This window comes from Agelaius phoeniceus, chromosome 9 (genome assembly GCF_051311805.1).
Source record: "Agelaius phoeniceus isolate bAgePho1 chromosome 9, bAgePho1.hap1, whole genome shotgun sequence".
Lineage (NCBI taxonomy): Eukaryota > Metazoa > Chordata > Aves > Passeriformes > Icteridae > Agelaius > Agelaius phoeniceus.
The window spans coordinates 27,460,666-27,488,487 of record NC_135273.1 but is presented as its reverse complement, the minus strand read 5'-3'; the positions used below and the strand labels follow the sequence as shown (position 1 = coordinate 27,488,487).

The window sequence follows — 27,822 nt, the reverse complement described above, 5'->3', positions numbered from 1 at the left end:
ACCTCCACTGAAGAGGAGTAACCTTTTCTACAAAAAGCAGCAACATGGAATATTAATTCCTTTGATTCTTCTTCTTGATTAACGTTTGTCCCACATGAGGTTGCAAGAACATGAACAAAATACACTCATTTCATTCTCTGGGAGACTCCAACCTACAAACTCTACCCATTTACTTAAATGGATTTCAATTAACTTACTCCTAGATTTGCAATACTGTAATTAAGAAATTTAGTCCTGTCAGTTTTAAATTACTGAATAATCTTGAGACCAGTTTAAATTCTGATCCCCTGTTACTGGGGCTACTTTTCCTGTTTGGGAGTGAAACTCATTGTCATTACTCACTGGTCTTTATGAAACACATCATCACAAAATGACAGAAAGTTCCATCTACAAACAACTTTCGAAGACAAAATGATAAAAAATAAAACACTGGTAGCTAATATTTTAAGGAGAATACCTTACTTTTTCCTCTATTTTCTATAGTCATTCCCTCACACACACAAACACGACCTCTATTCTTATAGCAATGTAAACACATAGATTTACACCAATATAATTTATGTTGAGAGCAGCTGGAAGCAAATAAAACTAGAGACTCTCTAGTTCCTATCCTGCATACAGAGTCTTAAATTGTAGGTTATGTCACACTCAAACCATCCATAGCTCAGAAGCATTCTGCACTGCTGACTTCATCCTAATTCATTCTCCTGCAATTTTTTTTAAAATGCAGCTTCTTCTGTGTGTACCTTGTTAATGAGTTCTCCAATCATGCCATTCCAGGAGCTGTTTTGGAGCTGGTGACCATACTTGCCATCAGGAGCTTGATATATCTCATACTTGAAGCCCAGATTCTTGGCCAGCGCATCCAGGACATCGATGGAAAATCCTTTATATCGTTTTGGCTGCCCAAGAATGTTCTCTGCCACCATCACAAAAGGCTCTTCCTGAGAACAAAACAGTATCTTAACTGACACTTGAAACAAGATTTTTAATTTACTTCTCTGAGCAAAAGAGTGTTTTCTGAGTTAATTGTGGACAACTTGGCACAGATTCTGAAACACTCATAACTTTCTGAGGCAAAATTTGGGATCCTGTGAAGCTTCCTAGCCAGACACCACTGCCTTAGCACTTGAGTCCTATCCATAGCCTTGGTTTTCCCATAGCTCTTGAAAAGAAGCAGACACTCCAGAATAAATTCAACCTCAGATTCAGAAAGCCATCTTTTATATACAAGGCATCTTTTATCCAGGACACATAGTAAAACACAAACTAAAACTGCTGCAATTTTGTGAACATTTAACATTTTGAGAACTCACAGAATAACCTTCATGGGTACTGGTTTCTGGAGTATTTTAATTTAAGGAGTCTGTTTTGGGACCAAGGAAATGCAGCATTTTGTGGTATGGTTTCTGCTGGGGATAGGTGTCCTGCTCTCCTGAAGATCCCAGGGATTTTGTTGGCACAGCCACTGCAGTTGGCTGCCTTGGTAGCCCGGTACTGTCACAGAAGGGATCTGCTCACCTCTCACACCAACTACAGCATAAAGTGAGGAAAGAAAATTGGGGGCTGCAGGGAGTGCCCCCATATGTACTCTGAGGTACTGCCTATTTCTACCACATTTCAGAAAAAGAGAATTGAAAACAACAAAAAAAGTCATCATATTCTGCAATGTGTAGACTATAATATCTTAGCCAGGAATGCATTCAAGCCCTAATTTGCCCCTAATGTAGCACTTGGCGGAAAGGAGCTCTTTACCACTCCAGAGTTTAACAGACAGTAGTCCCAAAAGCATAATGATTTTTTTGGAAAGATGACACCTTTCTAAAAGAAATCGTTTATCTCAATGGGAATTTATGAGCTTGATGCAAGAAACACTTGATTAAATTTTACAGCCTGCAGTGTACAAGAGCCAAGATTAGATTATCATAATTGGCCCATCTGATCTTAAAATCCATGAAATGCTGAAAACTGCCTATCCAAGCTCAAGGATGGTATCTGGAATATACCCCTGTGCACTCAGGCCCTATGCTGGTTCTATGCCTGGCAGGAATTACAATGCAGAAAAACAGCATAAGCAAACAAACAAATGCTCTGTATCACTGACAGTGCACAGCTTCACATAAAACAATAAAGGGCCATCCTCTGTCTTCCTTGTTATGTAACAGATCATCCAAAAATACAGAACTGAAAATGATAGGGGAAAACACTGCGGGAAGTGCCCAAAATATTCAGTCAGATTCTTTTTATTTTGAGCATTTTGTTTCCTGAGCTCAGAAAGGATCATACCAAGACAGTCACCACTTTGAGGGTCACTCCCTGTAGGTCGTTGCCCAGACGCCGCTCTTGGAGGCTGCCGTTCAGGCCCTTCTCAGAGTCCCACGTCGCCAGCTGGAATAGAAAGCACCAAGAGTCTGAAGCACAGCCAGGCAGGGCTCCTTCAGCATTTACAAAATGTGTAACAACAGCTTGACCAAATCCAGAACTGATAGAGGGAGGCTGAGAGGTGTGTGGCTTTCTTTAATGTAGAATCAGGAGGAGTGTGATTCAGAGGACAGACATCAACACGTGCCTTGCCTGAATGTGTGTTCATTGATGGGTGCAATATAAATGCTCTATTATCTGTAGTATTTATCATATCATTTCACTTAGTTCATTCTGACATGACATTTCTCCTCAGTAATTTATATTGTCCAAGGGTCCTCAGGATTACCTGTGGTTGTACCATCCCAGATTTCCCTCTCTGCGCAGATCCCTATTTTCACATACTTTATGTTTATCAAGCACCAACCTTTTTTTCCACAGTGTTTTAGCTCACCTACAGTCATAAATTCTTGACACAGGTTCTATGGTGTCAAACTGTCTCAACTCACATTTTCTTCAGCTCCTGTCTCAAGTCCTGTTTTCTATGTTCTTGACCTACATCTACCTGATCTCTAAAACAATTACAGCCTCTTGAGCTCCCAGGCTCCTGATGAACAAGTATCTCATATCTATCAGATATACCACATGCACGTTTTCAGGATATCTCCCTGGAACATTACATCTAAATATTTTATTTTTCAATTAAATGTACCATTTTAAAAATTAATTTTACTGCATTTTCTGAAGAGAAATACAGTCCAATTCAAAAGAACAGGTTCAATAGAAAAGTCAATTTTTAGTGACCTTTGGATTATTCAAACTAAATATGCTCCTGAGCAGCAGCAGCAGCAGTCAGACTCCTTTTGCCTTCAAACAGAATCCACAGTGTCATTTTGTTCAGAAGAGACATAAATAGTATCAAGTAGAAACTGTTTTCTTTTTTTGTTTTTAGCTGTACTCTTAAACACCAATACTATGCTCACATATTTGGAAGCAGTGTTGTTAGCTGAAGGCATGCCCTGTAGAAATTAAACACAGTCCAAGATCTGTGAAATATGGATTCCTCCTGCCAGAAGCTAATTTTCATGTAACAAGTCAAAATCTTCTTGGAAAGAACTTATTTCACTGAAAATGCCTATGGCTAGATGTCTTACATGATTTACTTCTATGACTTCAGTTTTATCCTAAAGCCTCACAAATCAAATCAACAAATAAAATGTGATAGAAGAGATCTGTATAGTTTTATTTCTGGTTTGTTGCATTAAACTGATAAACAGGGAACTAGAAAAGAACAAGACATTCAGTGAATATTCAGCAACTATCAGAACTGATGAAAATTATTCCAGTCACTATATCAGGAAAGCTGAGATGCAGGAGAGGAGAGACTTAAGGTAAACCTCCTTTTATCCAGATGACCTGGAGGATGGAGGAGGAGAATGTATGAATAATTTTCAGCTTTCTAATGACACTCCTGGAAGCTAAAACATCTCAGACTGAACACTCTCCTCCTGTGATGGCAGTCTGGAGTGACAGAGGAGTGTCTGCAGCAACACAGGCAGATAAATAACTGTAGCCATGGTATCTTTTGAATTTGAATTTAGATGCTTGCTCTGAAATATTTCCAGATGTTCCTCAGCCTTGCTACTGCCAAATGAGTGTAGGTGTATATAGCATTTATTGTGTGGCAAATCTGTAAAGAAAGCTTACTGTTTAAACCTTCTTTGTTTGTCCTAGGCATATGATCAAGATTTTTGCCAAAATGGCTTGCAAAATCTACAGATGATGATTTAATATTCATTACATATGGGAAATGTAACACATTCAAGTTATACCTTCATCACTGGCGGACTGACACATCAACTTCGTCTCCTAAACATGCACCTTTCAAAATCTGATTTCATAAAAGGGCCCCAGACTTCTCAAATACTCTGTTTCATATTCTGCACTACCTCAAAGAGTTCCAAAAAATACTGGAAGTAAGACATCATAAACCCATGATTTTTTTTTTTCAAAAGAAGAAGACAAAGATCCTTATTTTATGCAGCAGGGGTAAGTGCAAGGAGAAAGAGCATATTTTGCTTCAGAACAGTACTCCAGAGTGCAAACTTCTCAGTCTCTTAAAAGCAAACTATAGAGATAAAAATCATAAATGGAACATATGGAAAATCATTTCCAGAAGGGCTTTTCCCTGTGTATCCTTTTGCTTTGGAACACTTAATTTGTTAAGAACTGTGCCTATTTTATCTTCCACTTCTTGCAGACAGAATGTTGTTTATAGGACTGATGTATTTACAGATATGTATATCAATTTGTGACAGCTGACCTGTCAAGATCAGTGCCTGAGAAGCTAATTTCCAGCATGGTTACACACCATGAGTACTGCTGTTAAGGCCATTAGGGTTTCATTCTTTGTAGAAATATGTACAAATTTCCTACCAGAAATCTGGAGCCAAAGGTTATAGCACAGCCATCAGCTGATAGGAGATAAAGGGCATTTATATCTGATTATAAGAAACAACTGCTTGCAGAATCAGCACTTGCAGGATGTATTTTTAAAAAAAAAATCAATGGTCTCTGAAACATGTATTTAATGGCAGTCTGGGTGGGATTCTTTGATTCTCAAGTTACCTGATTATGTGACTTCAAGCTTCGAAATCAGCTACTTTATGAAAGATTTTCAATTTAAAGCTTCCTAGCTTTTCTTTCTGAAATAGCCCTGTTGCTGGGACTCCTCTAGTTCTAGCCATACAGCAGAAGCTAAACCATCCAGTAAAAGCTATCCAGAGGAAACAAATGTAGAATTCAGACAAAAAGGTAATTTGTTGGAAAATTCTGACTGAAAACATGCTTCCAATTTTAGTCAATATTTACTGCATTTTCAACTAGAACTGCGAGGAAGGGTTTGGATGGAGAAAAGAACAATTTTAACATTGTTTTCACCCTCCACAAGCAACGCAGGATGAAACAAACTTACTCAAAACACAAGCAAAACAAATGTCTGTCACAGGCCCAACCAAATGGAGATACAAATTATCCCAAACTCCTAGTAAATACAGTTGAAAACAGAGATTAGCAAATAAAGTGTTCAGTGCGTTTATCAGTATTGAACGTGAATATCTACACTATTTTAGTTTATGATGCAGTAGTTACTGTCCAAATAATGCATGTCACTGCTATCTAACACAATTTTAAGTATGACACCATCCTAAATATGGTCTACTTTTCAGGAAAAACATGATTCACATAAGAAATAAAAAAGATAATTTTCAGCAGATGCATATTAATGTTTGAAATGGTTACAATTTATCCAGAGTATACATCTTCTATTTTACCAAAACCCAAAAACTTTGGGTGACTTCCTTGGAGCTAAGGTTACACAATACCAAGAAAGTAAATTTGGGAATCCCTTACTTGAAATCCAAAAAACTTCTAAGAAACAGGAAAGTGAAAAGAGTGCAAGACAGGCAGTTCTCACACCACAAGGCAGACATCCCCATATCAACCAGAGCATATTTTCTGTGAACAAAAAAGCTGTTCTGTCCATGGAGTTAAATAAGTTAATCTATACCACTCACAATCTAAAAATGCTTTTAGATTAAAGTTAGACTCAAACAGATCTCGTTTCAATGACAACTTGTTTCTTAACCTTGAAGTCAACAGTTTTTTATGTCAAGTATGATGTCCTTCTACCATGCATGTGTATTTTACACATTGGTGCCTCATTCCTTTTGCGAGCCTTGCAATACAGCTAAAAGCAGATTTTAAGTGAATCTGATAATAAAACAACACATAAACAAGAAAATTAATGTTTACAGGAGACAAATATGAAATAAGGGAGTGGGCCATTAAATAAATGGAGTAAATTGGACACTTCTCTGTTACAGTTCTAAGGAATAAAAGGAGTTTCACTTAAATCCTAAAACAAATTTAAGTCCACTTAAAACATTTAAGTCCACAATTCCTTTTCAAATTAAGTATAGCAGTAATCTACAGAATTTTCTGCCATTCACAAGAAGGTAGTCGTAGGACTCACAGTTTGAATTAGTAGTAGTAGTCAAAAACTTTTGTATTTGTGCAATCCATAATAATATAAAAGAGGATTCAGAAAATGAGAAGGTATCAAATCTTTAACTTGCAAGAAAATCCAAACACTGATACAAAAAAATCCATCAGAACTACATATTAGGAATATTCTAACATTTCTACTCTAAAACATAAGCTTATAGTCAATATAGGGATAAGATACTGGGTAAGATCACCAGATGAACTGATTTAAGATCCATTCTGTGATCCAGCATAACTCATCCCTGTTTGCAGTGAAATTCCAGTGAAATGCCATCTACATTTAGACATTCTAGTCTGATATTTTGCATTTTTTTTGTATTAAAAACATATCTTGCTTCCAAACATTTGCAGTGTGACTGGAATACCTGTGCACCCACAGCCACAGAGAACTCCAAAACATGTTAAAATTACAAAGCAGAGGATTGAGGAGCCAGTCTCAAACGGTACATAAACTCCCAATCTTCGGGTGAAAATTTTATGTCATCCTGCTCAATGCTCAAGAGGCTCAGTTTGCCATTAAGGGGCACCATAAGGACTGCATCTATTTGATAAAAGGTCAGAGAGGGGCAGGGAGACCATGGAAAGCTGCATAAAGTTAGAAAAAGGGCAGAGGGAAAGGTTGCCTCCCCTGGGGTTGCTTTGCCACTGCTCTTTCTACAAGGGGAACCTGGCTGTGTGTCCAGGACAGCAAAGGACACAGATGTGGCTGTGGATGTTTTAATGAGTCTTTAAGAATGCAACACCTGCAGGAAGAAGAATTCAATTTATTCCAATTTTAGTGCAATTTTTTTGCAAATTTATGGTGCTATATGGATGATAATAAAATTTCTCCAGAGAATCACACAAAGATGAGCATGAGGCAGCAAGACCTAAAAATTACCAAGTCATTCTGGAGAAACTTGACTGCTTTTCCAATAGTACTGCAGAATTAATAGGTAGCTGAAATGAAGAGGACAGTATGTTATATCTGAATTTTAGGTTTATTTCATACAAGGTCTTATGAACCCTCACCGAGGGCAATTTGTCTCCAGAAAAAAAGACAATACCACATAATTTACAGATTAGCTTCTATGGAACAATGGAGAATGATGTATCAAGATGAGAAGAAAAGTTCTGAATAGCTCACAGCAAGTCAATACTAAGAACTTCTTGACTTAATAGCTTTTTTACTGTTTTGGAACAGGAAATAGGAAATTACTAATTTTAAAATGTCTAAGATGCAAAGATATCTCAAAACTGGGGACTGCTGAAAATATATCAAACTATATCAAACAGTGAGAAAAATAAATAGTAGTGGTAAGAACTCCAACATGAAACAATAGTATGCATCTTGCATAAGTAGAAGTGAACACTTATGGAACAGAAAAATGGGAAATAGGCATACTTCGACTGAAGAAACAAAGACAGAAATTAATGAACAAGTTGTGCAGGGTGACAATGAGATGCAAATGCTGATGAGCTTGTAAAACAGTACTGCTGCACAAGTACCAGTGTGGTCCTGGACTCCACATCTCATGGCACGGGCTGGACAGAGCAGCCCCAACACAGCTGAGAAGAATGTATGGTCTTAACACTGTGGATGGCATCTGTCTGAACAAGAGTTAGGCATGCTGGAAGAATATCAAGGGAGAACAAGACAACTGGTACTGTGATGGAGGATTCAGTTCATACAAAAAGGATGAAAGATGCAACTGTGAATATTGAAGATAATGATAACCAAGAAAAGGGAAAATTAGAAACAAAACTAGATGTAAGGCAACAGAATGACTGCTGCAAACATATTGTAATCTACAGAGACCCTTTCACATGAAATATAAATTGTTTCCTAGAAACATTTATTCACTCTCGTTGAAGACTGTTAAATGAGAAATAGATAAAAGGGCAGGGATTTTTTCTAGTATTTCTAAGCAAAACAATTTTTCATGGGAAGGGTTTGGCATATCCAGGATACGAGGTACATAGATAAAGGAAATCAAAGAACCCTCTGGTGGTTCTTGAATTCACCAGAGATACCAAATCCAAACAATTGTTTCACATAATTCTGTATCATCCAAAGGTGATTAAGATGTTTTTTTTCCCACATGGAACAATATCATTAAAGTCCCAGAGTGCAAGGTTTAACCTGTGATGCCCCTGTGTTTGCCATTTCCCAGGTGAGTGGATTGATTGCTATCTTTAAGGATGGTATAGGGGCATACTATCCACGAAGTTAAAATATACTTGTGTAGTTTTTTCAATGAATGTCATAATTCAGAATACTTGAAAACCTCAGCTACTTTCACCTCCAAAAGAAAAAACCATACCCCACTGCTGAAACAAAGCCATTCCTAGAACTCAGCCAGGGAGAAATTCTGTCAGCAGTGCACAGGAGCAATTTGAGGTTCCAGCCTACAACCGTTAACTCGGCAAGCCTACATAACACCACTGAGTCCCGAGAGCCACACTTAAAGTTAATTGTGCATAGACCTAGAATAGAAAATAGAGAAAGTTCAAGAACACTGAAGGAGGGATTTGAGTAGGAAAGAGCAATTGACCTGAACTGACTTATCTAAGGAAACAGATATACACCACTGCTTGCCTGAGCAGCCAGCGAGACAAATGGCAAATGTCTAGGACTGAGATACCACATGAAGTCTGCCCTTGAAGCAGCACAATGCCCTTCAAATATGTGAGGGAATGGGGTCACAATTAACAGAGAAAAGCAGCATTAACAGAGTTGCCACCATGTAAATAGTCCCATGAAACTCTGATTTAGAATTTAAGAAAACAAATCTCCAATTGTGCCAACAAAATGTACTTTGGCAAGAAGCTGCATAGTAACAAGCGGAGAATTTACACAAATTGGAATAAAAATTTCAAATTAATTCAAACAGCTTAAAACCAATGCAAAATGCTAAAAATTACATTGCATTGAAACGAAGTGCAAATTAGTATCAGAAGTGTATTTTTGCCTTGTAAGATCAATGACAGTACTTAACTGCTATTATCTAGAGAGTAACAGGATAGTATATGGATAGGGAGTCTTTCTCCATGGCATTTACAATAATTCCTACCAAATAGGTAGGGAAAACATGACATTAGTTAACCCAAAACTGTAAGGCTAGTTTAGGACAGAGAACTGCCAGCAGAGGCTTTGCTAGAGGTATTTCAGCATTAATATTCTTACTCTCTAGAAGCCTGTGTATTTATTCAGGTCCTGCTCTTCAAATTCTGCCATTCACAGCAGCTAACAATTTCCACCCTACCTATCATAACTCAGCAGTATCTTGCTCCATTTTTTATGGTCCTTCATTGCAGAGAATATCAAATATTTTGACATGAGATGAAATGTTTTCCCTTACATTTTTCATTAGCCAAAGCTCAATTCAATTAAATGTAACGACCACACTATTAAAAGCCAACTACTTTACATATAATAGAGCTCTACAACATAAATGAAGATTAGACACATGATGCCTTATACTACTAACATTAAGGAAGACAAGGTATTCTACTGTTTTCTACAGAACTGTGATTGAGGAGTTTCAGGTAGAATTGAAGCAATGGGTTTTTTTAACCCTAAAGGTTTTATTAACACAGTGTCAGATTTCTTGGGAATAGATCAGCACCATATACTTTATATTGCTTATACATCACATTTAATATTATGTGGAAGGGCATCAATTATGAGAATTATCTTTTTTTGGTGAAATAAGATACTGCTCCACTATGTGGCAGATTGAGATATTATTTTGCTAGCAGGTAATGAAGCAGCACTGATACCAATTCAGGGTTGCTCCTCTTTCCATATTGTGATAGCTGGTGAACATCTCTGACCTCCTACACAACACAGAAAACACCTGTGTTCTACTGTGCTGAGCCTGGGCAATGCTTGTCTGGGGCAGCAAATCCATACCTGGCAGAAAAAGGAGCTGAGAGGACATGACAAGATAGATGTATTCTGTAATTCATTATATAAAAGTATAAATAGGCCATCTTCAGCTCTGCTAGAATAAATTGCTTCAATTAATACTAGTCTTTGAAGGAGCAGTGACTGCAACATGCTGATGTTATTAGTGCAGCAACACAGGCACTGAGAAAGATGTAGTACTAAATGAAGCAATCATGAGAGTGATGAAAACAATATGAACAAGAATCTTATCCTCTGATGGCTTCTTTATGAAGTGCAGGGAAGTATTACTCTATCCCAAAATTTTTGTATTTAATTTCCGTGACAAAAAATCAAGATGTGGCAAAGAAGGTGTTGAAAATAAATTGGAGGTATTTTCTATGAGACTCTCACTTTCTACTTCTCTCTTGAAAAGCAGGCAAGAAACTCCACCCAATCCTCCTGCAGTTTTACCACTTTTCAAGGCTTTAAGATACAAACAATGTGCCATAGTGTAGAAACGCTGTTGTTGAATCAGACGGCAGCATTGCCATAGCAAAAGATGTGAGACCAGCACCACAACCCTTTTAAAGGGCAAACAAATTAACTGTGAGGACCCAAGATACTGCTGAATCAGGCACTCCCCAGGGGCATTGTAAATTATCCTTTGATATGAACAACCAGGTCTCTAAGCATAAAATTAAAACTAATAAGTAATCATAAAAGTGAGACCCATCCAGGTATAAAGTCCTCAACAGCTGTCACAAGTTACTGGCTGAAAACACATTGCCACTGGGTTAACTATTTGAAAGGCAAACAAGCCCCTCTTTTTCCTGCAGTTTAAAAGACAAGGTCATTGTCCAGTAAAATCCAACATGTCCTGGACTCCAAGGATAATTTAAATGCTACAGCCAATTGCTGAACATCCGGAAGCTCAGGAATAGCTGCTTGTGGACAAAACTGAACCAATTCCCTTTACCACTACTCATTATGTGTAGGTAAAGTGGAAACAAATCCATTTCACACAGAGAACAGATTGTTTTCAAAGCTCCAAAATGCTTTTTGGTAGCAAATTACTAGCTTTTGAGAGCAGAACTATCCTTGTTATTTATGCAATAGTGACCTGAGCAGACTGTTTGTAAACAAAAAACCCTCATCATGGAAAAGTTGGATCTAACAACAAATACAAACTCATGCTGATTTCCTATAGGTTCTTGTCCTGCTCTATGGAGTGTAGTAATGCCAAATAATGTCCTGTTGTGCTGTTCTAAGAATTTTACTGGGGAGGGAAAGCAAGGGAGGCTTGCACAGCTGGACAGTTGTCAGGATCTGTTTTTCAGTCCTTCTACACAAGAGCTCTGCATGTAGGAATTAACAAGCATGCTACAATGGGCTATATCAAAACTGCTCTTTTTTGCCATTCTTTACTGTGTTTCTCAGCTACTATCTGAGCTCAATGCTTTTGATGTCTCACATTTAAGAAACCCACCCATATTTCTGCAGCTCTAACAACAGAACTTTTGCTAGCCTGGTCCCTGAGGTACAGACCACTGTGTGATGATTTCACCAGCTGTGATTTTCACCTTCTGAAGCCTGGCCACCATGAATCACTTTCTGATTCTGGTTAAAGGCACTGAGTCATCTCAGAATGAAAGCAAAGTTCAGTCCATTCTCTGGTATCACCTATCAAGCCTGTTCTCGATCCTGTATGGAAAACTGCTCTTCGCTCAAACTCCAGACACTTATGAAAAGCTCCACAACATCAAAAGTAATTTTTTGTAGGAACTTATTTTAAAAATAAGTACTGGCATTATCTAATTACCACATGATATTTTGTTGGCCTTGATATAACAAGGACAATGTTCTAGAGAAAAAAGGTAGCCACTTTGCATTTTAGTTCAAAGGCAGTGGATTCATAAATGTAATTTATAAACCAAACGGAAAATTTACCTACAAAGTGGTCAAAGACTTAGATGAAATGTTGACACTTAAAAATGACAAGTAAAAAACTCCAATATTATTTTATCAGAATTGTTGTTAAGACAAGTTAACACTCTGTCTTGACATCAGTAAAAACGCTAAGTGCCAAAGCTTCCCTGCTAAAGATTTTAAGTGAATTTTGACCAGCTCTGGTTATTGGCACTGAAATCTACATCCATATCTATGGAACACTGAAAATTCTTGTAATAAACTTGAAACTTTCGTTTTTACTGAACTCTCCCTTATTTTGATCTTTACAATATGATTTTTCATCTTTATCCTCACTACTCACAGAAAGTGACACAAAATGGCTTAAATGATTTGCAGATATTTTTTCCCTCTACAACAAAAGCCACCGAGTAAAAAAATCATAACTTGGTGTTTGGCAATGGATAATTGCCTCTCCAAGAAACAGAACTGTAGATAGTATTAAGCAAAATATGAATTTTCTTCTCTGTAATGATAGGCATTTAATGATTTTAATTAACAACAAGCTATATTGAGACAGCTTTCAAAAATATATTTATCCCTTGGGCTTTATTACATACATAGAACAGGTTTTGTAAGGCAAATAAAATCAGCTTGCTCACAAAACCAATTAGCCAAGAATATACAAACACCAGATCCACAGATATTATAGTTTATATAAATTATGTACCAATTGCTAAGTATTCACAAGGAACATAACAATACACTTAGCTAATCTTTGTATAGTGTTCTTATAGAAACTGTGGTAAGCATCAAAAATACTTTTCCATGTTACTGTTTACAAACCTTTTGTTTACAGCCTATTGCCCTGCTTCATTTTTTCCCTGCTTCAAATCAACATTCAGGAGAATTTTTAACCTTTAAAAAAATACTGGACAATGAGAACTTCTTTGCAGTTTTGCACACTGACAGACAGTGCACACAGGGTATATAAGAAAGATTACAGTAATAAATACTTTCTCCCAGCTCCACAAACTGCCACGTACCAGCAAAACTCCATCACTAGAAAGGATGTGGTAATTTCAGCAAAGTAGTCAGAGGTAAGAAATAAAAGCAGGTAAGAAATACAGCTTGTACTATGTGTAATGCTTAAAGGCTCTCCTTTCAGATTCCCTACTGCAGCTTTAAAAATAAACACTGATCTCCAGGAAGCTTTATTAGAGTTCCCTACATCATTTGTTTAGGAGGATTCAATAATTTAGTAGGTTTATGTAATTACAACAGAGCTTATTTAATATTGCACCTGACGCATTGTTGTTTTCCAAGTCTTGAGAAAAGCTTCTAGAAAGGTCAAAGCTGATCAAATTAGAAAACAAGACGTGATTTATGTGTGGTCCAAACTTCTCAGAGGAGGGAGAGAAACAATTTGGGCCCATGGAGGGCCACAGACGAGCAGCAGAGTCTCTGCTGAGGGAAAGGCAGCAGCTCTCAGGGAATGACCCAGCGGTCAGACCTCATTTGAAGATCAGCCTACCTTAAAACATTACAAGATTCATTTCTACACTCTAAATGGCTCGTGGTCACTGCAGGGCAGGTGGTTTTTCAACAATGAACAGCAGAGCATTTGTACACAGAATTAGGGCTAAAACGGGCAATGCCCTCAGAGAAATGCGGATACAGAAATATGGCAAAGAATTACCACAAACATATCTGAGGAGGAAAAAACCACACACATTACATTCATTAAATCCCTTTCTTACTGCCTTAACCTGATATTCTTTCTGTTGCTATGGTGATTGTTATCCAGCCATTTATACATTTAAAGAAAAAAATCAGTATTCCCTCTCATGAAATTCAAAGTGTGAGAAGTATCTCCTTAATGCAATATAAAGACTATTTCCTCGGTGGACCCATCAGGCATTCATTTTCCTAAGGTCTTCTGAGTCCATTTAAACTTCTCTGTTCCACACATTTTGTGGCAATGAATTTCAAAATATAAGCAGGCAGTCTCTGAAAATGTACTTCCTCTTATAGGTTGTAAGCTGCCTACCAGTTCACTTTATTAAGTATCATCTAGGTTTTCATTACAAGAAAAAATGAATAATTCCTCCCATTTCATCTTTTAATCTCTTTATTTCCTAAGCACCTAGACAGACTCCCTCCTTTTGTCTGCTTACTGAGCCGAAAAATTGTGGCCTGTATGTCTCTTCATATAAAAGCAATCTGATATCTCTCGTCACCCTTCTCCCTCTTGCATATTTTCTAGTTCTTCCATATATTTTTTGAAAGGGGAAAAGAAAGAAAAATCACCAAAAAAACCCCAACTCAATCCAAATTACAGAGACAGGCCAAAAATCAGCCGATGGAAAATTGGAAGACTGACTTAGGAAAGACAACTTTTGAGGGCATTAAGCCTATATTTTAAAATTATCTTAGAAGAGTTGCCTTTGAAATCTTCAACACTGTATTTCAGCATTAAAATGCAGAAACAGCTGAACAAGGATAGTAGAAAGCAAATGTCACCAATAGAAATTGTATATATTTAGGGAATATATCCGTAGGAAATGGAAAAGAATTTCTTGCCTACTACATGAACAGTAAAATTTATTTAATGTTTCTAGGAAAAAACACTTTCATTTATTAAAGAAAAAATACTAACACCATCCATTGTATTTGTTGGGAACTCTTCCTAAATCCCTTCCCTGGCATAAGCAGAAGATGGTACATACAAAGTGGAAAGCTATGAGCCTGCAGTAATCCCCCTCCTCTCAGTAGGTCTACAGTAAAATAATTTGTTAGTAATTAATGCCCACAGCTTTTCATAAAGTTAAGGGGAATTTGCAGCAACTGCTGAATTTCCAGTATTTCTTTTCCATAAAGTACATCAGGCTTCCACAAGTGGTCCAGCTAATGTGGGTTTTTTTTGTAACTCACAGAATTGCCTTATAGCTCCCAGAATATCTCAAGGCTACAGACTTTGTTCACAAATCAAATTAATTAAGGGAAATTAACAGTGTGTTAATAATTATGTGGGTTTGTCCACATCTCCATGGCAAAATATTCCCAGCTGCTTTGGAGCAGGCTTGGGTCAAGCCCTGGTGGCTGAAAGGCCCTACAATCTGCTGGCTGCCCATCAACTTAGTAGCTTGTGATACTTGAGTGAAAACTTGGCCATTACTGAACTCTCAGGGCCTGCATTAGAGACTGACAACGAGTTTCACTGCAGACTTCAAACTGCAGCAGCTGCAGGGAGGGATGAATGAATGAATGGGTGACAAACACAATCGCCACATCAGCCCAGGAGATGCTAATAAAATGCTGCTTATTAGCACTGCCAAGGTGACAGTTGAGAATCTGTGCTCTGATGGACCTACAAAATTGACACAGTCCAGGATTGGTAAGAAACTCCAACAGCTGAGGTCCTTACAGAACTGGCAGCTCAGACCATACAAAACCACATCTTTTCATTGCTCAGAAGCAGAAGAAGGCCTCCTACACTGAGGGCTGTCAGCCTTGTACCAGCACAAGTACACAATCATTTTTAGATTTACAGGAGGGGAAAAAGATTTGACTCTTTCTCATCCAAAATATATTGAAAAGCCTGAAGGCTAGAAAGATGGGTACCCCAGGTCACAGACCCTGCATCCCAAGAGTGACAAGATGCAACTCTTCAGGAGGTCCTTCCAAAGGCAGATTAGAGACAGCTCCCCCAGTGGGTGACTTTTCCTTCACCCTGCTGAGTAACACAGGCTGAATCTAAGATCATAAATGAATTAGCTAAAATTTACTCCTGTAAAAATATACCCCTTCCCACATTCACCTAGGGCTCTCATAAAAATGGCATTTCTTCATGTCTCCTTTAGGAAGCACCCAGCTGTCATTAAATATATATATATGATCTACATGACATATGTAGACAGATATATATGTATGTATGTATGCATAAAGAAGCCTGTGCAGTTATCCCTCATAAGAATCTGTCTGAGTTTAAATTGCCTTTCAGTACTAAATGTCACAGTCACTATGGAGAGCTACAATTTCAAAAAACTTATAGGACTGAAAATATTTTTCTCAATACTCCTAACTAGTTTTCATAGTTTTTTTAACCTAGTTACTTGTTCTTTTGAGATGCTTTTATCTCCTTATGCCAGTTCTCCTGGTCTTGAATTGGCACTGCATCAGTTAGGAGAAAGAATATCTCTGATATTCAGATCTCTGAAAAGCAGGAGTTGGCTGTTAATGTGAATAAATCTCATGTTAATGACTTTCATCAGGACTTCGGTCTGTGTTAGTCTGGCAACATTACAGAGGCTGCATGTGCACACAGAAAATCAAAGAGAACCAAGGCTTAATTGTATAATGGGCTGCATAGCAACATGTCAGAACCTTTTGGTTAAGGAGTCTCACAAGGCTAAGAGACCAGCAATCACATCAGACAATGACAGCCACCAGCACATCACCCCTAGCCCCTAACAGCCCACCATATCAACACAGATTTCTTCACAGGCACGTTAAAGGTCACCTCGTGGATGCTGGACTAAGTGCTGACACTACAGCTCACGCAAGATTTCACATTCAATATTCCTCAATAAAATAAACTGATACTCTTCCCATCTCTGGCAGATACAGCTTAGGATCTGATAATCATTTCAATGATGGTGTGTAAATTACCACAGCAGACTCGCTATTAACATGTTCCAGGCTATCACGCTATGCCAAAGTAAAAAGACTAACACCAGACTCATTCTGATCAGACTTCCTATGTAAGAAAGTAGTTGCAGATGAAAAAAATAAGGTAAAAAGGAAAAGAAGGTGTATTATACCAGCTTTCTTGCTCTTCACAGATTTTGTATTTTTAATTTTTTCCACTGAAGTGCAAAACTAAATTGAAGCCTGCCATGAATACATTCAGGAACGTCAACAGATCTGCACTCATTTTGTTTCTGCTGACCTGTGGTCCTAATGCTTTTTGCTGCTTTATAATAAACACCTTATATGTTGCAACACAAACCAAAGGTATCTACCTTTGGTAGATACTATCTACCTCTCACTACCACCATTCCTGAGTCATAATTCCTGATATCCATGCTCTAGATCTTGTTATCTTTCTCCCAGGATACTTGCCCTAACATAACAGTAGCAGGAAACTTCTCATGCTTACTGCACACCACACCATTCCAGCTGTGGAACTGCTCCCCAAGCATTGGCACTCATTCCATTTGTTTATGTATGACCTACACAACTTTCGTCATGGCCAATAAAAGATTCTGGCTAAGCACCTGAACATCACTAAATTTGGATCAGTTCTGTTAAGGCTGTCAGCCAAGTGGCTCCCTCAGTTTAGGGAGTGCCTTAGGCTCCTGCTTACAATTCCACCCTGCCTGCCACTAGGGTGGAATTGGAAACAGGAGCAGTGCTTCATTTTATAGTTCAAGGGGCAACAACATTTCCTAACTAGTCCAAATCCAACATGAAGATGGATTCAAAAGAGAGGAGAGGAGAGTGAAATGGGGAAGTTGGAGCCTTAATTTTTCATGAGAGGATTATTATGAAATATTATCAGCATATGATATATTGATATGATATGTGCAGTTTCTGCATTCCTATCAGAATGAGCAACAGTTCTTCCACTGCTGCAACAATTTGATTTCTCCTGGTTTCAACACTACAGTGATACTGGAATTGATTTAAGTGCATTAATGCCACTGGAAGTCATAAGGGCTTTTGGCAGAACCTATACAATGGGAAGAGATCATGTGTTCCATTACGCTGATGATGTTGAAAAGCAAAGTGTGCCAGCCAGAACCCAACCCACACAACCCCAAACCTTTAATTAAGAAAGCCTGATATTAAGTTGTACTCAATTACAACATCTGTAATTTGCCACTGTGCTCCCAGAGCTAGTCCATATGCTTGTGAGGCACCTTTTCAAACCCTCTTTTGGGCACACTATGACTATCATACAATGCACTTGTATTATAATTAAATTTAGTATAATTACTTTACAGAGTGATCAGTGACAGTCTATTGTTCAGGAAGAATTAATCCTTTGAGCCTTCCAACATCATTTTAGTTCCTGGTTCTAAATGAGATTTCAAAGAATGTAATTTATAATAACCAAAATCCCCAATGCATACTTTAATATAGCCTTCCTTTGGTACAGCAGCTCACTAGTAAAATGCTTCTGAGTTAGAGCACTCCTGGTGTACTGATTTACCTTTGCTGCACAGGATCAAACAGGGAGGAAAACAAGCAGGAATGCTTCACTGATCACCTTGATGCCTTCTCTTCCTTCCTCCCTCCCAAAACATGGGTGCTCTAGAACCCTTTCAGAACCAATTCCACTACTAAAATAGAATCCTTCCCTAGGAGAAGGGTTGCCTTTGCAGAAGCAGCCCAAGAAATCCTCCCATCTGAAACATCACTAGTTCATGAATATATTTAAAGGAGGTGTGATGATTGGACTTGAGAAAAAGCTGGAACTGCTACCATACGAGACACCAGGAAGTTTGATTTCCTCCTGAAATGAGACGTTTTTCCAAGGAGAGGAATCTAAGTTGGGCAGTGTCAAAACATTTTGTTTAGACATTTTTAATTCAAGTAAAATGTTTTGACAAAGTGGAATCCTTGGAAAAATCCTCTGCAGTTCTCAACTATTCCAGTACTGAAACCTATTTCCTTGTATCCATTGCAATCCTAGTTCTCAATTTCCTACTCTGGACCAGTTGTTAAGCATATTGCATATCCCACTAAATAAATTCCTCCAGTTGCATTCCAGTCCCTCAGGAATACCAGGCACAGGAAATATATGAGAGAACCTGACCCACAATACAAGGCAGAAGATATTAAAACAGGTCAATATTGTGGTGGTTTTTTAATTATCTTGTCAAAATTAAACCCTTCAGGCCAGTTAAGAAATTCTAAATTTCAGTTTAATATCTTTTTACCAAAATAAAAGCTTTTCTTGTGCAATTTTATCCACCAGAACATCATTGCAGTGAAAAACTGCCAACTGTAGCTATCACTACTGCTGAATTTCTTGATGTGATTTTTTTTTTTCTAAATACCATGTTAAAAAGCTCTCTTTCAGTCCACTTGACTAATTAAGATTTCTCAGCTATCAAGGCTCAGTCCTTTTTACTGTCAGCAAGCTTTGTTTGTGCAATCAAAGATGCTGGCCACAGATCTTCTTGAGGTGACATTCCAGGAAAATGTCACTGTTAGGATGATCAGATCAATACCACTTAATAATATGTGGTATTGAAACGGCATCAAAAGACATGGTAGAACATATTTTGGGCAAAGCTTGAGAAAATTTCTGAATTTCACACTTCTGCCACCTAACAGATAGAACAAAAAATTTTGTCAGAAAGCATATTAATTCTTTTTTTTTATTGGCTGAAGTAATTTAGCAAGGTAAGAGAGAAGCACTGGCAGTCGTTCTGTTCCTGCCTCATGCATGAGGTTAGGTGGCTTATGAGTTAAATCTGTGAACCCCAACTGCAATGTCACCAGCAAGTGAGAGTAAAACCTTTGGAGTCTTCAGATGCCAGAGTACTATGATTACACCATATCTCTGATTTTTAAGAGACAAATCAAAAATCTCTTGAAATTATCTTCCCATCTTACTTTCTGCAGGGAGCTACGAAGGGAAATATTTGTTGGAAAACATAAAAGAGGTATCAAATGCATTTTCTGGGAGAAATAGAAGGTTTTAGGTACTGAAACTCAAAACATGATTGCTCAGCCTTCAGCTTACCCTCTTCCCTATTGCCAAGTATTTGATAATGAAGAGAGGGACATAAGCAAAGTTAGAGGAGGCAATAGAAATGCCAGTAGTAGCTGACTTAGTGGCAACATCTGCAGGTCCTATCTGACTTCTTGCTGAACATCAACAGTAATCAGGTTCATCAACTTTCTCCTCCATAAAGATCTGCCCACTGCTATCCATACATCAGAAAAAGCTCTAATACACAAGAATAAATGCAGAGAATGAAAAAACGTAGAACCTTCAGCTGGAACAAAAGCCATCAACTCTGCAGGTTAAATGTCAGTTGCACATTATGATCCTTCCTCCTGCAGGTTCCCTGTCAACTCTCCATGATAATTTTAGAGTTTCATATTAAAATATTCATTTCAAATATTCTTCACAATCAAATCACTCACTGTGTAAAATTTCAAGTACATTTTCATATATGAAATAACACCAGAGGCATTCTTCTAAGACAGTGCAGATCACTAGACTTGGGTCACTTCCCAGAAGTGGGGATCAAGCTTCTTCATCAAGAAAATCGAGCTGTAAGACAAGTTTCCCAGGTGGGGAGTAAAATGAAGTAAATGCATATTTCAAAAAATCCCAAACAAAACCACAGACACACCACTTCCTTTGAAAAGTACACTGACAAACTTAATACTAATTTACTATAGAAATGATACTGAAAATAACACAGCTTTAAAAAAAAAAGCATCTAGAAAAGAAAGGATGACAGGAGCTTTGTGAGGACCTGGTACAACTGATGATGCTGTGGAGGGAATGGACATAAAAGAGAAAACATGAATGTTTGTATGTAGACAGTTTAAATCCCACAGAGCAGTGGCACAGAGGGTTGGGAAGAAGAGGAGGGAATGCCCAGGAAAAACTGAGCAAGAAGGCCAGGAAGTGGAAGGAAGATGCAGAGAGGGAGACAAAAAGAGAGGCACTAAGGACCAAAGAGAATAGCAGAGCACAGGAGAGGTGGCAGGCAAGCAGGGACATTTTCCTTGATGGCAGCCAGCAGAAGCATCACTTTCTGCTGGTGCACCTGACAGGCTGACCAGCTTAGTAACCAAATAGCATCCTTTAGAAAGAGAGGATTAGTTGTTTGTTCCTCCCAGAACACCCTCTGGATGTCATGGCAAAACATTATTAGTTGTGTCTCTGATGAGCTATCTAATAAAGACATCTTCAAGGTTCTTCCTTCTACCATTATGTCACAAACTTCAAATTACTTGGTAAAGATGACAAATTTTAACAGTAAAATTTCTCTACAGCAGAGTAAGCAGAACTCCAAAATATAAAATATCAACCATTAACATCTGTAAGTATGGCTCTGATTTGTATTAGACAATATCAACTTACTATTGCAGAATAAATATTCAAAGGAAAACTGCAGGCACGTCACAATTACACTACTTCTGTTCATTTTCTCTCTTTTTTTCTTAGAAATTGGAGATATTAGACAGTTTTGAAAATGTCTAACTTATGAACCATAACAGTAGCACTGACATTATAATTTCATCCATAGTACAATAAACAAGTTCAGTAAATTCTCCCACGTTCATAAACCAACAGAATTATCTTTTGATATCAAGAAATGCTAATACCTGGTGAACAGAGCTTGCAAGGTAATTACATTGCAGATTGACACAATCACCACATTGACTCCAGATTTTCTCTGTGGGCTGGAATTTAGGCATTACCAGCCCTCTGCCCTAGGAGTCAAGCATGAAGCTCTCACTGGAGTCAGCAAGAAATGAGGATACTAACAATGGGCAAAATTTCAGTCCCAACTCAACAAAGAAATTAAAAATTTCAACAGTCACTCTGAATTTTTAGTTTAGACTTGGGTTAAAGGCTTTGCTGAATCAGAACCCCTTCCTTCAAGTGTTAAACATCATAACAAATAAATATCATTATTAGTATTTATCATAAGCTGCCTAGATATGTCCTCTGGTGCTCAGATAAATCTGACAAGGAAAAAACCCACAAAATAAACCTTGGTTTGGGTAGTCAAAACCTTATGAGAAATATAAAAATTTAAAAACCCCAGCCCCACTTTGAATTTGGTATGCTACTGCTTTCTATGCTTACTGCCTGTGAGCATGACTGAGGTAAAATGTGAACACAAGAGGCCTAAAATAAAGCCAGATCAGAATTCTAGTCTTCAAACCCCCCCAAAGTCTTGAGTTCACCACAAGAGGTGTAAGACAGACAAATCCCACAGCTCCAGGTTTTTCAGAGAGAACAACATTCTGTCTGTGCTTAAGACAGAATGTGCTGAAATATTTTAGTAGGACACTGATATTCTCCTACTTAACCTCCATTTATTAGCATAATGCCAAAAGGAACATAAAATTTCATGAACATGAGCAGTTAATTTAGCAGTCCTGTTTACAATAATTGCATTGTATTTACTGCATCCACATAACTGTACTTGCTAAGTTTTTAGCAGGAACATAAGTGGGTTTTGCAGTCTTTGTATGAATTTCATGGTGTTGTGGAAATAAAACTAGCAATGCCTAAGCTAATTTAAAGCTAGATTAGATATGCTTAGGTGAACTGTTATTACACAGCTCGCAGAGCGAATAGAAGCTGTAATTCTACTGGGAAAACATTCCATGCAAGATCCTTAATTGGCAAAATTTGATCAATATCCCTTGACTTGACTGTTCTTCCACAACTGTAAGGAAAACTGAGGTTCCAGCTCACTCTTTACCAGTGAGATCTTTGCTAAGTGTTCCCAGTGAATTTCTGTATGTGTTAACAGGAACCTTTCAGGAACTGGTTTTTAAATTATTGCTACCATATTCTGAACATTCATGCCATAGATTACATTACCAAAGTATCCTAGTGAGATCTTTGTGAAACTGGTGTCTTAGAGATTAATTCTCTTATTTACAGCTTTATTTTTTTGAAAGCATTTTATTGGCCTCATTTGGTCATTTTTAAATTAGCACTAATCCAAGTGAACCACAAACCAATCTCTCTACACTTCCTAAAGTACAGTAGGAGCCTTAATGTTTTAATGGAATGAAAGTTGTCAACATGACATTCCATTTATAAGAAAAGGACAGCTTGGAACTATGGCACAAAATAAAACTACATTTAACTTTGCAAATCTAGAGACTTTTCCAAAAGTTTCTATATGAAAGAGAATTTTTACAAATATAGTCTTAAATGTAGTGTTTACCCAGCTCAGTATATTACTCAAGACATACCATAGGCTCACAGGAAAATAAGAATATTAGTGGTCTTTTTTCTTTTCTATTCTACACTGATCTCCTCACTTCTCCCCTCAATTCATTAAAAGATGTTGAATACCAGAAAAGCATCCAAACATCTGACAGTGTTGCCCACTACAGCAGCAGAAATATGACAAGGTTAATCATCTGGTTTAAAGGAGTCTGACTTCCTCTTGCACGAGATTGCTGCTATCAGTTTTCTTGTGGAAGAACAGTCAATAATGTCTTCTAATCTCTAATAACAGACACAGGACAAACATTCTATTACAACCTAAATAAATAAGACAAACTTTAATTTTAGACCTGTCTATCAAAGGGCTATTCCTGTAATTATTACCACTACGCTTGGCATCTTTTTTTCTGCTTTCACAGATTTATTTTTTTTAGATACTGCTTCAATTAACTGTCATTATGGTTACAAACAATGAGATGAAATTATATTTTGGCTAGAAATACAATTATTTGCCACTTGTCCTCTCTTTTCTAATTTTAATTTTTCCAGCTCTGTTCTCCCCTTTTCAATCACTTCTGTATCTTCCCCCACACTGCTCTCTACCTATTCCTCAATTGTTGAGGGTCTTGTTCTCACAAAAAGGGAGGGGCTGGTGGGGGATGTGAAGCTCCAGGGCAGCCTTGGCTGGAGTGACCAGGGCATGGTGGATTGTTGAAGTGTTAGGACAGTGAAAAGGGTGCACAGCAAAGTCCCAGCCCAGACTTGAGGAGAGCAGACTTTGGCCTCTTCAGGGATCTGCTGGGCACAGAGCCATGGGATAAGGTCCTTCAGGGGAGAGGGGCCCAGGAAAGCTGCTCAACATTCAAGGCTCAACTCATCCAGGCTCAGGAGTGATGCATCCAAAAAACAAAGCCAGGCAAAAACACCAGCAGGCCTGCATGGATGAGCTCCTGGACAAACTCAAAGACTAAAAGGAAGCCCACAGAGGGGTCAAGCAAGGACAGGAAGCCTGGGAAGGATACAGCAAAATTGTCTGAGCAGCCAGGATTGGGCTAGAAGAGCTGAAACCCTGACAGAATTGAGTCTCATCAGGGACATCAACTTCTGCTGTAGTGAAATAAGTTGTTTCTGACTTTCTGAACAGTCACATATAAATGGTATATCACCACCTGTCTTTTACATGCATTACGAAACAAGATATTCAGGGCAGATATAACACACAGAAAAATAACCATAGCTCAAAATACATAAAGAAATCAAAATTTTTGAAGAGGATCTAAAACACCACCAAGATAATGCACCAGCTTTTCACTTCCTGCATTTTGATATTAAATATGTGTTCTGCAACACGAAATTATGACACATAGATCAAGTCTTAGAGAAGAAGTCAGAAAGTCCATATTTTGTTTTCACTATTTATGTACAGATATTAGGCACTGTCACTATCATGCTTCAGATTTTTCTGTCACAATGAAAAGGGGAAAAGCGAACTAAATAGATTCCAAAGTTCAGAATTGAAAACAAAAATGTAAACACATTTCTACTAAAAGCAAGCTCCAGTCTCACACTAGAACAAAGAATACCTATTTTGGAAACAAAATTTTAGTAAGCCAAATAATATCAGAAAAGTAAATACATTTGGATATTAAGGGGTATTTCCATGTACATCAAGGTTTGAACCTGATTCTGAGCTGAAAAATAGAAATCCCAAAAAAGGTAAATCAGAGGCAGCTGAAACCCAAAACATTGGGCTTTTTTCCCTATGATGGAGACCAACTGTGAAAGACAGTTCCATTACCAGATTTTGGAGATGTTAAACTTGATTTTAAGACCAGAAGAGGTCGCTATAAAGATTCCATTTTGTATTCCTCTACTACAAGGTTTGAAGATAAACCTACACCTAGGCCTGCAGTCTCTATGAAAACTTTGAGCTGATAAATGAACTCATGGCAATTTCATGCCTGCAAATAGGTTATTCTACCATTTATTTTCCTCATGTAGCAATATGGAAGAGGAAATTTATGCACTTTTCTGCATATTCAAAATAGAGAAAAAGACACACACAAATTTGGAAGTGCCACTGCTCTGCAGTCTTTGTCCAACATAAATTCTAGAATACGGAATAATTATGATGACTGTGGTGTTGATAACACTGATCAAACTATTCTGAGCATTAACAAAACACTGCATTTTCTGGTTGAAAATTAAACTGACCCCATGACATCTTTTCACTGCCATTGAAGTAAAAGGTGACAAGAGAACAGCGCTGAGAGAACACAGATCCTTTGATTTTAACCACAAATCTCCCAACAACACAAATGGCACCTATTGTTGTGTAATGAAAGAAACTCTCTTATTAATAATTTCACTCTTTTCATCGTCAACCTACTAATTTTCAACATGTTTCCTAGAATTTATTTTTCCTTTATTACAGTTCTTGATTCAACCCAAAGTATCTTGTTTCAAAGATGCTGGTTCATTTTACCTCATACTGGCAGAAAGCTTTTAAACAATCATGAATTCAGTATTACATCTACTGTGCTATTAGCATGGAAAAATCTTACTGTTCAAGAATATTTCCTCTGGGTCATAATTATAAAAAGAATAGATTCCTGAGGGCATAATCTAACAAAGTACTGAAGTTGAAAGATTGTTTAAAACCTTATTGAGGTAGATGTCTACCATTTTTTTCAAAAAACAATATCAGAGGTTTATAATACATCTGAAATTTTAATGTTTTATTTTTTTCTTGTTTTGAAGAAAAAAGAACCACATGCAGTTGAGAATTTTATCTGTTGGCATAATCACTGTAGTAAAGATATTTTCATCCTAAGGGCCCTTCATCTTTTTGCACATGTATTCAGTAATTTTTGCAGTGGAAAGTCACAATGTCAACAGTTAGAGACATGACAGGTAAATCATTTCAAAGTACACAATAGTTGGAGAAGGGGAAAGTCAAGGGAGTTTTCAGGAGGATGGAAAATAGCAGCTTAGATTAATCTCAACAGAAGACAATTTGCATCACAAATTAAATAATAGAGCTAAAAATCTGCTTCAAACTCAAAGAAACAACACAACTGAGAATAAACTTCAAGAAGAAACTAGCTAGGCACAAATGGGCTAATTTGCCCTGTAATACAAGCAAGAAAGTTAAACAAGAGATTATGGCCAATATTATACACCTAAAGGAAACGCAAGCTAGGCTGGGAAAGGGACAGAGCCAGACTGTGATCAGATCCAAATCAATTTGCACTTCATTACTGGACTTTGGCCACCTTGAAGGCACCTAATTTTCACAAGAAGCCAGGCAGCTGCTCTTCCCAGATGTCCTTTCTCCCCGACCCCACATTCTCCAGATAAATCCCTTAAAACATGCATTAAAAAACACCCTATACTACTGAAGAATTTTTGTAAACAAGGTGGTTTCTATATACTTGTATCCTATATTAAATTAATCATTTAGATTATATAAGTGGGTCCCTTACAACTCAAGATAGCCTATGATTCAATATAAACCACTATCTTCCAAACACATCTATTAAGAGAATTAGAAATTATCTAGCTGGGAGATGACCGGGTAGAGCACATTATTTGTCATAGTAATTAAACAGGCTTGGGTCCTTCTAAGCAGATTGCTACAAAACAGTAAGAGAAAATATTTATAAAAAGCTATTACATGATACAGAATGAAGCAAATCCACAGTTGAAGGAAGAGGAAATTTAAAAATCCATTCAAAACCCATTTCTGAGGCAGCCTCATTTTCTACTAAGGAAAAATAAAGATCTGCAGAAGTGTAAAGGTCTTCATATGAAGGTAACCTTAGGGAGACCAAATTTCTATGAAGACAAAAGGCAGCAGTAGAAGAAAGACATCAAAGTTCAGCTAGCTAGAATTCCAGCTAGCTAGAATTCAATATTTCAGTCTTTGCAAAAGAAAAATTAAAAGGAAAAAAAAGTTCATGCATTTTTCTCTCAGATAATTAAAAGAAATGCCAAGTGAGAGTAAGCTTTAATAAAGGAGACTTTATAAATTTTAAATTGGAATCAGAGACGCATTCATGATTAGAAAATACCTGGTTTTAATAAACTCTCAGCTGAGGTCTATAGTTGCCTGCTAATGATGCACAGCCAATCAAAGGTGTCTGGAGTGGCTGCAAAGAGAAGCAACAGGCAAAGAAGCTAAAGGGCTGCTGTATGTTTGCTGTGTTTAGCTGGGTGACCTTAAATGTGCTGCCTTTCCGAAAACAGAACCCCCACCTGCACTGGTTGTGCTCACTGCCTGCCAGTTACAGAGCAAGGAATTATTGCTTTTACTGGTTTTATTATTTATTTTATAAATAAAATAAAAAGCTTTCTTTGCTTTTATTTTTAGCTGGGGAAAATTTAGTTAGGTTTTTACAAGAAAGTCTACCTTTACGTGAAAGAAGCTAATGTATGTATATATACACATACAAAAAATTCCCTATATGGAATTAGTTCCTGAAACTGAAAATCACATAGATAAAAATGATGGCCAAAACATTTCTTAGCTTTCTGAAAACGAAGAAAAAAGTTGACCTAGAAGATTAAATATTTATTAAGCCTATGAAAAACAGCTATTATTTTAAAAAATGCCACCTGATTTAATTAAATATTTGCACATGTGCTAAACTAGCCTGCATTTTCT

General features: G+C 37.4%; 1 protein-coding gene across 5 annotated transcripts in view; it reads right to left on the bottom strand.

The window, feature by feature from the left end:
* GRID1 (glutamate ionotropic receptor delta type subunit 1) overlaps positions 1 to 27,822 on the bottom strand; it is a 485,558-nt gene that overhangs the window by 50,703 nt on the left and 407,033 nt on the right. For all 5 annotated transcript variants that reach the window (XM_077183338.1, XM_077183339.1, XM_054637706.2 and 2 more), the window contains 2 exons: positions 2,287 to 2,388; positions 747 to 944 (listed from right to left, as the gene is read on the bottom strand). In XM_077183338.1, coding sequence (XP_077039453.1) covers positions 747 to 944; positions 2,287 to 2,388 — 300 coding nt within the window. The remainder of the gene's footprint in view (positions 1 to 746; positions 945 to 2,286; positions 2,389 to 27,822) is intronic.